The sequence below is a fragment of the Aplysia californica genome, unplaced genomic scaffold, assembly GCF_000002075.1.
Source record: "Aplysia californica isolate F4 #8 unplaced genomic scaffold, AplCal3.0 scaffold00140, whole genome shotgun sequence".
In the NCBI taxonomy this organism is placed as follows: domain Eukaryota; kingdom Metazoa; phylum Mollusca; class Gastropoda; order Aplysiida; family Aplysiidae; genus Aplysia; species Aplysia californica.
Window position 1 is genome coordinate 348,462 of NW_004797410.1, and position 12,157 is coordinate 360,618.

Sequence of the window (12,157 nt, forward strand, 5' to 3'; positions counted from 1 at the left end):
CCCAGAAAGGGACTAGATCTAGATCTAGATCTAGAGGTTTCATACGCTTGCACTTTTAAGAGAATCGCTTTGGATTAAAACATAACGTTAGAATCAAATAAAACACGTAAGAGCAGAGACACGCCCACTCACATGTAAACAAAAGTTTTCGCCCACCGAAAAATGGCCGCCTACAAACTCAAACGTTTCCGTGTCACGTGACCTCGTACGGACTCTAGCTGACTCTAGTATAAAAGGAGATAATTCTATGGTGTTTGTTTACTCTGTGCGGGGATTACAGAGGGACAAGCCCCCATCCCCTCGACACGTGAACTCAGAGTATGGGGATACATTTTTTTCAAAATACACGCAGCTCTGAAATCCTTGACTAGTGATCACTCGCCATGGAACTCTTTCTGTTCTGATTGTTGACACAAGTTTCTTCATTATCACTTATCTGAATGAGCCTATCATTCATGCATTAGAATACACCATGACTCTCAACACACACACACACAAACATGAGTTTAAACATAATCAGGAAACATGCCAGTACCACACTTGTGTAATTTGTTTTACATTATTGGTTTTTATGTGTAAAACAATATTTGAGACCTTTTCTGCTTTTTTGTTTTGTTTTTGGCAGCATGTATAATGTATTTTTATGTGCACCCAACTCATTCCCCAACCCCTTGTATTTTTTGACTCACATGTACTTTAAACAAAGAACTAATGTTGTACACACTATTTCACTGATGTAAATACAGAGATGAATTCTTAAAGTGAGAAATAATACATTTCTTCAATATAGGCTCAATTTATTAATCTCTTTCTTGTAAATTGCAGAAAAGGCCTACATTCATTTTCCTTGCTGTGGATGGCCTTACGTTTAATAACAAGTAATTGTAGTGAGCATGTTAGTGTGAGCGCCCCCTTTATCGTAGTACTAATCAAGACTATGTTATCTAGATAATTTTGCCAACAGAATTAATGTTCGTAATTAGCCTATTGTTATTATCAAGTGTATTGTGAGTGTGTAGATCTAGATCTAGACCCCCATCCCACCATTAAAAAATAAACAAACCAACAAAACAAAAATATTGTAACATGCCAATTATAACAGGTTAGAGTCTAGACAGTTGGCAATAAAAATGTATTATTTCATATTTCACTTTTCCCTCTTCGAAGACAGTTTTAAAATACTTATGTAAGGTGTCTTCCAAGCCCTACCACTAGCATCAGCGTGCATAGCAATGCGAAGCCTCTCTATGCGGCGCCGCCAACGCTGCCCTCACCATGCCGCCATGTTTTAGTAGTTTCAATTCCTCACAGGGAATCAAGGACCACGAGAGAGGAGTTCCGCTTCTAAAAGTGTAGAATTCTGTGATTGTCACCAAAGTGAGCACAGCTCGAGACCGTACGTCCGTTTATGACGTACACCAGAAATTTAAACTGAGGAATTTCCGTGTAGTGGGGTCCCTTAATGGCGAAAATTAGGTGTATGCTGCACTTCATGTTAGAGACATACTGTAAGGTGCATATGTCTCGTAAGACAATTACCTTTCAAATAAGCAAGGGATCCATGATGATCCTTGACCGGAAGTGGGTGTGGCCAGCTGTCAAAGTAGGTCACTATAATTTTTCTCAGTCTACTCACTAGACCACTACATTATATTGTCAACAAATATCCAGATACAAAAGGAGAACTCAAAATGTAAGATTTCTGTCTATCATTCACGAATGATAATGAAAAATACATTTGGCATATAAAAATGGCAAAAATAGGGTCTAATAATATTTCATGTAATGAGGTCACGCCGACATACTACTACTAGGCCAGTAAAAATTGACATCGAACCCGGACTTAAAAGATAACAGCCAAATTTTTGGGCCAACTTGAACTTTGAGCTGTTAAGCACTACCCAAAAAAATTCAACCAAATTCGCCCTTGGGGAACATGCTTAATTTTAACCTAATAAAAGTCAAAAAGGTCAATTTTCGAATTTGTTAAAAGATGTCATTTATTTGTTGAGAATAAAAGAGATAGTCAAATGAAACACAGAAATACTTTTATTTTTAAAAGTGACCCCATAGTTATCACTTAATTAGCATTTAAAGATTATAAAAGGTCAAGGTCATTGTCAAGGTCATCTTAAAAATAGTTCAAATATGGTCGTGTTTGGTATCAAATTCAACATCTCAACAAGAAAAACACAGAATTTATGTTGTTAATGCAATTAACTTACATTTAAGTTACCTATTGGCGGTAACACATGGTTGAGATAATAATAATATACGTTTTAAAACAAAAAGATATGGTGAGATCATATAAAACCTAAAAAATAAATCCTTGTTCGATCATAGCATGCAGCTCGGCTTTGGTATGCCAAGCTTCAGGAAAATTCTTTGGTAAACATGGGAAGATAAGTAAAAATAGTAAAATTAGGGCGAAATAAGACCTTTTCATGATTTCACATTTGGAACTCCCCACTTCCATTGTTTGAGTAATGGTTATAAGTGTATGACTTCTGCTGTGTATGGGTTTCCTTCCTCTAGACTGGTTGCTCTGAAGAGCTATAGAGTCTTTCCTACCCTTGTTACTTAAGAACAAGTCTGTTTGCGTTGATTGGTAGAGAGCCAGTCCCCTTCCACTCCATCCGCGTCGTGGGCCAGGCACACTCAATGTGTAAACTAGAAGATACTGAGCTCGGCGGTTCCTTCACTAGGCCCAATTTAAATTGTGTCCGTTTCTGAAGCTTTTCATACTGTCCTCTGCAATGACAATGTATTCTGCAAGGGATGTTGTACTTGCAGCAAGTACAGGATTTGCATGGTGGAGTGCTGCTCTTACACGGACAGCGGATTTCACGTAGCAATTCATCTGGGGCCGGAGCATTGTCAGTTATCACCTGATTCATAATGTTGTCACTCACAGTAAAGTCGTAATCAACAACGTCAAAGACAGTGCGTAGATTAAGCCATTTACTAACCTGGTGATGCACTCTAAGGGCTTGGTATTGTGCAGCTCTCTCTCTTTTGGGGCCATCCGTTCAAGTGGCACGTACTTTGGGGAGATGATATGTTGATATCGAAGATCAGTAAGGCTCAGGTTTGCGGTCCACTGCAGTAAAGGAATGACAAGAACTTGACTCCTAAGTCTGTGATGTCCTTTACATTGGCATCTGTTTGCCCCCAAAGTAGAGCTGTCAACTGTCCTTTTCTTCCAGTGACGACCCTAAGAGTCGCATCAATGCTTGCTTATTCTGAAGATTGGTAGGGAATGAATCTTTGTCAGTCCGCAGATTTGTGCTGTGATGAAGATCAACGACTGGATGTGGTGTGTACGTAGATCTAGTCTTTCTTCTCTTTTGCTCAGGTGCTTTGGTAGTTATAGTTTCATAACTGTCAAAGACGACACAAAGTCGAATAGCTGGCGTCCTGTTGTGGAGCAAACAGTTGACGAATGGCTGACACAATGTTTCCACTGTTCCACCCTTTATCCAGTTAGGACGATGAAGGATGTGGATGCCATCATACACCAGATAATGAGGCTTGTCGTTGACATTATTTACAACAATGTTTTGGGACGTGTTAATGATGTGATTGGCCAGGAGAGATTCGTCCGTCTTCCTCATACTCCCGTTGTCGTGAAATAAGGCAGGAGCCACAGGTGAAAACTAATACTTGAATAAAGAAGATTCAAGGGGGACCACGGACACAGGCCATTGAAAGCAGTCGCTGGTACATCTCAGATGACATATAAAGATATTGTCGTTCAGGATTTGCACGGGTCTACGCATCACCTTGAATGTGACAGCTTGGTCACTTTTTAAAAAAGGAAACCTTGCCATAGCACATACCAGTCATTTCAGCATGTACTTTCCTGCCAATCGAAAGTTCCTCTTTAACGTTTACCCTGCTATCGGCGACCACACCAGCTTTAGAGATATTAATTAAAGTACCTTTCTTTTCCCTCTTTTTCCTTGCAGCAGCCTCCAGGCTGTCTGGGAAGTACATATATCCCATGCCACATCAACTCTTCTCACACCCTATAACTGCCTTTGAATGTAGGGTTCGAAAATGCTGGTTAAGTACTCAAGTAATGTCTCTGAAAGCTTTGTTCCATGCATCTGGACAATTGCAGCCATGTCAAGTACCTTGGCTTCAACCATCCAGCTTTCTTCAACAGTCGGCACTTGCAGAATCTCTGCAGCTGTTTCAAGGTCAGGTTCTGATGTGAAGTCTGCATATAAACACTTCAGATCAAACTCATCCTGCCCCAGGTCTGTGACGTCGAGCAGATCGTCTGGAATTGTGCAGAGATGGATCTGCACCAAATTCGTCAACCTCCATTAGAACCTCAACGCTCCTGACTGGAGGAGTTGATTGCTGGGACCGAAGAAGTTGTTTTCTTCGTTTGAGTGCCCAGGGACATGAGGCAGATCAGCAGGTCGGCTTTTCTTCCAGTTCTGACCTCTCCAACTCTGTTTACGTTTTACCTTGAGTTTGTTAACTGAAATTCTTCACTTTTTTAGTCTTTCTGTCACATAGACATATCCAGCACCCTCCCCCTAGTATAGCAAATCGAGTGTTCTTTAGTATCAGTCTAGCATAAAGCACAAAGGTCCCAGTTGATTTCTTGACATCTTCTCTCATCCTCTCCTCTCGTTTCAGGAAATACAACGTCACTTTCAAGGCGAGTGAATTGTCGTGCCATGGTGCTTAATGAAGAAAAAAGTGATATGGACATGTGCTTTTTTTATCGTTGACTCATGAAATAGTTTGTTGATAAAGTTCCTTTTTGAGTTGTTTTCTTAATTTGTATGCATAGTTTATGTACATCAAGTGAAGAAATTATAAGTTGGATTTGCTCGACTCAAAGCCATACTTAACGTGCATTACGATGATGCTCAGTCATCATGTCCATTACTGTATGTAAAAGATGTTATTCTTTCGCTTATCCAACCCATTCATGGAACAGTAACACTTATTCCACAAAAAATTAAAACACTCACTCTCAAACAAAGTCTAAGAACGGAATATTACGGCTGTTTTGTCATCAATCGCCATATCCTGCATTTGGTGTACCCAAAGAATTAGTAGGTTGTGGTCACAATGGAGCACCATACTTTTTCGCCTATTTTGCTAGCGTTAGCGTTGTTATTGCAGTGATTGTTTTTAATTTCTCTACTCTATAGCGCTTATGATGGTATTTAATTTCTCTGCTTTAGTCTTTTGGCTAAATTAAAAAACTATTCACAACAGTTGCGCCTTATAATCGTAGTAAAACGGCGGCTCTGTGAACTTGTCCACGAAGCGTAGGTCTACCGGAAACGTGTGTGTGTTGAGTTTTCAAGCTTGAGTTTTCAGCGGGGAAAAGTGTTGTCAGCTACATCCGGCATGGGAGGCTGGGGTTTTTTGTATGGTGCGCGGTTTTGGTCAAATAGCTAAATGAGTGATTTTTAATTAGCTCTCACGCCTAATTAAATACCACCAGTAAATGGATCCCCCTCTCAAACAACTATTTTATGCACATACAATTGAATGTGCATAGCCAAATGTCTCTAACACGTTGCGCAGTTAAAACGGATTAACGAAAGGGACTAGTGGTGTTGCACACAAGTCGATAAAGAACAGCATTATGGCTAAAATTCCCTGAGGATTTCCGTGCTGCACGTGGTGTTTTTGCAGTACGCATTGGTAACCCATTAATATAATTAACACTTTCAGAGCAAAACATTTTGAAACATTGCTGTCTTTTTTCCGGATTTCTTACAAATGGGGACTGTCTAGTCTGTCAAGGTAGTCCTTAACTTATGTTGAAGTCTGTATGTCCCATTCGGTCTCGGGTCGGTCCTTATTAGAAGGGTTGAAACAGCTCACCACCCACATTATCTAAATTGTGCCGATGCAAAGGTCGACAATTACATCCGATCCCATCCCCACCCCCACCCCCTCTCTCTCTTTAGTCTCTTTCGACTGTCTGTCTGTCTGTCTGTCTGTCTGTCTGTCTGTTGTTTTTCTTAATCTGTCTCAATCTCTTACGTTTTATAATAAGCGACAGACAGACAGACAGACAGACAGACAGACAGACAGACAGACAGACAGACAGACAGACAGACAGACAGACAGACAGACAGACAGATTGACAGAGGGGGGCATAAAGGATATTAAAACCTGTTAGACAATTTTTTAACGGTATTACATAAATTTATATATAGCCTTTTTTGCACGTTGTATTGTGAATACAGAATAAACCTGATATAACAGGGATCCTCGGACCAGAGAAAAATCCCTGTTATAACAGATCCCTGTTAAATCAGACAGAATCTAAGAAATGTACAAAGGGCATTTACAAACCCAGCATTTTTATTCGAGGGCCCGTTGTTATCCACAGGCCAGGACAGACTCTGCGCGCGGGGCTAGTTCTATTGTAACTCTTTGAGGACGTAGCAGATACGTCCGATAAGCAGCACAGCAAAGGCAACACTTTGACACATTTCAAACCAATATACGCAATCAGAAACAAGAGTTTTGTATATTCAATAGCACACATGCTGTTGCACGCTTTTTAAAGTTTCAGATACATGAAGAAAACAAAATCAAAACATCTGCTTGTGTATTGAAGTTATGTCACAAAACAGCATTTGTATGCGTTGTTTACTGACCAAAATGTGCGTTCTCAAGGAGGTAAACAGACTCTTTGTTCAATCCTGGGTAAGTAGCCAATCTCCTCCCACTCCCCTTCTTTTCACCGTTTATCCTATTTGCGAAACAGACCCATAAGCTAGGTCATGTGTTGGCTGCAGAAAATAAAGAAATCATGACCGCATAAAAAAACCCCCGCTACATGTACCGTATTTGAAGAAATCTCTGTTTTCCTGTTATTGCCGATCAAATTTAATAGAGGTAAAGAAGAAGAAAAAAGCGGGGATTCTTTAAGAAAAAATCCTTTTATTACCGGATTCATGTTATTACCGGTCCTTTTATAAATGGTTTCCACTGTAACATCAATTTTGTAATTTGTTTCCCTTTGCAGAAAATGAAGACAGGACCAAAGGTTGTTATTTTTCTGGGACTTGCTGTCCTGTGGAAAGATTTTGTACAAACCGCCAGTTTGCCCACAGCTGCTGAGGCTGAAAACGACGCATGGACCAACAAAGCCTTTACAAGCCACCAGTACGACTGGGAAAAGGAATCATCTCTTACCCCCCGAGCCATGCCCGGAGGTGAATATAGACGCGACCCTGATGATCCAGAAATATCGTCCAAGCAGACGTCAGGAACATACCGGAGATTCAGAGGGAATGGCATCGTCGATATGTCCCAGCAACTGACGAGTTATGATAGCAGCAGTGAAGGAAATGATGACCCAAGTTTGGCCTGGGAATACGAGTCATTGCTAGATCGTGACGCATCTACTCACCTTGGCGCGTACAATTGCAGCGTGTCAACATATTGTGTCTGTCATCGTGTAGAGCATGGTCTTCACATTTATGCCAACTGTTCTTCTCTTCGTCTACACCACATTCCGCAGGACCTTCCGAAGAACATTCGTCACTTGAAATTAGCTAAAAATAGGCTACGTTGTCTCAACCTGTCAGTTTTGCTTGAATATCCTGGGCTTGCTTCTGTTGATGCTCAAGAAAATAAGCTGACTTCAGTTGTTGAACCTTCTTCATTAACTGCGTCTCCTTCTTTGTTGGTTTTGCTATTGGGCAAGAACCACTTTCGTTCAATTGGAGAGAATGCTTTCAGAATATTAACTTCTTTGGAGCGGCTGTCTTTGAATCATAACAAGATTCAATCGCTAACAAATTTCACATTCTCTGGACTAGACAAGCTGTACATACTAGACTTATCTTGGAATGACATCCAATATATAGAACTCGGCACGTTTGACAGCGTACCAAAATTGAGTACGTTACTTCTTAATAACAATCCGAAATTCAGTTACTACCAATCTCATATGGCTCCCAGGGTTTTCCTGAATTTAAAATCTCTCAGGGTTTTAAACATTGTAGGTAACAGTGCTCTGTCTCAGGTGTACCCAAATGACGCTCTTGGCTATTTAACAAGTCTGCACGAGTTAAACATGGACGGTTTGGCCAGAGGTGTAGCATTGGGTCCGCAAGTTAAGAATCTTAAACATCTTAAGTCTCTTAAAATTGGTGTTGGAGAGAATGTTCTTTGTAATATTAGGAATCTAACCTCTTCATTTTTTGAGAACACACCGTACTTGGCATCACTAAATATACAACACTGCTTGATGGCACAGATTGACAGTGATGCTTTTGTCAACATGTCCAAGTTACAAAGTTTAAAAATCTCTTACTCCAGGAACCTTGGAGTCAGTGAAGCTTTACGCTCTTTGTCTAGTTTACAGAATTCTTCACTGAAGTCCCTGGAGCTAGTTCACCTAGTTAGTCATGGCGGTTACCCATGTAGGTACATAACTGAGGAGGATTCGGTATTTATCAAGAACATGAGGCTTGAACTGCTGGATTTGTCGGATAATTTCCTCGCTATGATCGAGGGCAACTTCTACGAGGCTCTCCCAAAAACATTAAAGACATTAATACTAAGGAACAACAAATTCTCCCTAGCCACTTTTGACATTTCATATTTGGCCAGTTTGAAGAATCTTACGAAAGTTGACTTAACTTCTCAAAACATTGGGAGAGTAAGAACGCCACCACCGAAGTCACAGAAAAACAAAGATGGCGAGGCATGTAGATTTATACCTTCAGATAATATGGATTCAGAGACGTATCCGAATGGATTAATGAACGAATATGAATATCCTGCAACGTCGAAGACACCTGTGCACACTGAACTACCAAATGAAAACCAAACAAGGAATCTTTCGGCTGTGGGAGACAGGATCGATGCTGAGGAAAAAACACCAGAGGCGAATAACGAAGACGGCTGCACTACTCTACCTACAAACATAGTTAAGAAGATTGTGTTGCCCCCAAATCTGCAAATTCTTTGGACCCCACAGTTTATACTTTATGGAGAAATAGTTTTATATCAAAGGGTGGAGGCAGGATTAAAAGAGATAGATTTTTCTCACAGTTTTTTGTCTGAATGGGGTGAAGGTATGTTACAGAGGAGTGCAAGAAACGTATCCCTAGAGGGAAATTATTGCAAATACATTCGTGAAGACTTTTTTCCTGATAACAATTCTCTTAAACTACTGAATATTCGCAACAATATATTGGGGCCACAATTTGCTAACGACGAACAGGGCAAAGTATTCAAACAGCTTGTTCGTGTTCGAAGGCTAGATTTGTCCATGAATTTAATTTATAGGTTGCCCCCAAACTTTTTTAACGGTTTGAAGAGTCTTAATGAGTTGATGTTATCAGATAACAAACTTCAGAGTTTGAATTTTAGCGTATCCAGTATGCCACACTTGAAAGTAATCGACGCCAGTAAAAACTCTATCTCGTGGATCGGTAGAACAACACGAGACGGTCTGGACTCAATAGCCCTCCACCATCCAGTGAGTTTAGATTTGCGAAAAAACCCACTCCCTTGTACTTGTAAAGGTATCGAAATATTGTCATGGTTAGCAACGACCAACGTCCTTCTAACTGGTGAAGACTTCCTCGTTTGCCGATTTGAAACCAATGACTATGTCACCATAGGAAACCTGAGTCAACGTGTGCTGTTTATGAAGAGACGCTGCATCCCTAAGTTCAATATAGTCTTAATATCTGCTGCATGTGCCTCAGTATTTGTTTTTTTCTTGGGTTTCCTCTCGGTGTATCGGTACCGCTGGAGGCTACGATACTTGCACAAAGTGACAGTTTCCAAATGGTTTGGGTTTCATCCCATTACGCAAACATCACGCTGCAAGTTCGATGCTTTCATACTATACGCCGAAGAAGATCGAGATTTTGTTTTAGAAACCATGCTGACAGAGTTGGAGACAAAACGAGGTCACAAACTTTGTGTCGAAGACAGAGATTTCATGCCCGGTACCTTTATCACAACAAACATAACCTGTGCTGTGCAAAGTAGTACACTCACTGTACCTGTGATCTCTCCTGATTTCCTCTCTGGTGAGTATTCCGAGTATGGTGTCCAGATGGCGCTTTGTGAGATGGTCTTTGAGAAGCGTTCAGTGCTGCACCTGTTACTGCGTACGCCCATGGACTACCGGCTTTTGTTTCGGGACCTCCTTCTGGTGATTAGAGATAACAAATACACGGAGTACCCACCCCAGGCAGAGCTCGAGGACGAGAACATCAAAAATAATTTCTGGGACGCATTCTCTCGAGTGATTGGCCATGCAGATAGCCAGTTTGAGCCCATGCTAGATGTAATTGGATAAGCGTAATAAAAGTTTTGTTCCTGGTAGGCTCGAACAGTACCCAAACACAACCCGGATAGGAATCAACCACTGCCTGGACATGATTCAAACTCAGTTTGGAAGTAAGCTAATCACTAGTCGGGTATAAATCAGTCGCAACTCAAACAGGAGCCTATCACAGCTTGGATATAAATCAATTACAGCTCTAGAATAAGCCAATCACAGGTCAAATATAAACCAATCACGCCTCGGATATTTGTCAAGTACATCGCGGACAGGAGCCAATCACAGCTCGGACAAGAAACCAAGCACATCCCAGACAGGGCAGGAACCAATCAGAACTCTGGAGGAGTCAGTCACAGCCCCGTCAGGAACCAATTATAGTCCAAACGGGAGCCATTCACAGCATGGAGAGGAACATATCAGAGACTTGACAGGGGCCAATCACAACCTGGTGATGAACCAAGTCACAGTCAGGATGGGAGCCAATCCCAATTTGGATATAAGCCATTTGTAGCTCGGATATAAGCTAGTCATAGCCTGGACATGAGATAAGCACATTCTGTACACGAGGCAATCACAGCTCGACAGGATCCAAATCGCAGCTTGGACAGGAACCAAGCACAGCCTGGACAGGAACCAATCAGAGCGCGGACAGGACAGGAAACAATCAGAGCGTGGACAGGACAGGAAACAATCAGAGCGTGGACAGGACAGGAACCAATCAGAACATCTATGGAACCAATCAGAGCGCGGACAGGACAGGAAACAATCAGAAAATGAATGGAGCCAATCACAGCGCGAACAGGACAGAGAACAATCAGTTTAGTTTTAGTAGAGGTTTTACGGAGCTCGCAACTTCATAAGGTCATATGAGCGCCAGAAGATTAGAGCTGTTGCAAGAGAGTAAAAAACATAAAAAAGAAGAAGGGGAGAAAAGGATGATAGATGTTTGATAGGAAAGAAGAAGCAAACCACACCAGAGCACCCGCTAACCATCCACGGAAGCGGACAGAAAATGGATGGAGCCAATCAGAACGCGGACAGGAAATGGATGGAGCTAATCACAGTGCGGAACATAGCTAGCTCTTGCAGCCCGTATATGAGCCAGTTAAAGCCCGACAAGAGCCAGTCTCAGCACGCATGTAAGTCAATCACAGTCCAGACATAAACCAACCCCACGCCATTTTCAGGTTCCAGTGGCAGTATTTGGCGTGTTATTTTGTCACTTCTTAAGAAAACGTTTGCAAATGATGGTGAAGTAATCCAGATATCTATACGAATTTATTATGGCTCAGTTTTGTTCAACAAAGTGTAGACATAGTTAATCCCTCAACCAAAAACCAGTTTTAATCCACATTGGTTTATAGCTTTGACTTTGTACATATCATAGTGTTCTCTTCAGCCCAGACAATTGTTTACTCGACTTACTATTTTGCTGATATGTTTGCATCTTGCGAATAGCATTCACGAAGTTTAATTAATGATTGATCACATTCATGACCAATTTCTACCTCGACTGGATGTGGTTGGTAACTCAATCTTTTTCCCGTTTCTGGCCTAAATGTTGCTCATGGCAGGCCAGGTAAACCAATCAAAGACACTGCTAGATTTGGGTGATAACACTTACCTTCTATTGTCTATCTCATTGTGTATGCCATTGTCTATCTGATTGTGAATGCCAAACATAAGAGTCTCCACCGAAGTAGCAAACTTCACTGCAAATTGCAAACTCTCATGTCTTAACTTTTTCCATGATGTCTCTTTGTATTCGTTAGGCTACATGTCACCTACGTAAAAATGGAGATATGAAAATACGTGTAAAATGTACATGTATAATAATAATAATAATAATAA

At 41.0% G+C, this 12,157-nt stretch overlaps 1 protein-coding gene across 1 annotated transcript in view; it reads left to right on the forward strand.

Annotated features, from left to right (window-relative positions):
* The window catches only part of LOC101852994 (toll-like receptor 4), a 21,786-nt gene extending 10,594 nt beyond the window's left edge, over positions 1-11,192 (forward strand). The window contains exon 2 of the mRNA XM_005096869.3: positions 7,019-11,192. Within this exon, the coding sequence (XP_005096926.1) occupies positions 7,022-10,321 (3,300 nt within the window). The 5' untranslated portion in view covers positions 7,019-7,021 and the 3' untranslated portion in view covers positions 10,322-11,192. The remainder of the gene's footprint in view (positions 1-7,018) is intronic.
* Positions 11,193-12,157: the final 965 nt, after the last annotated feature.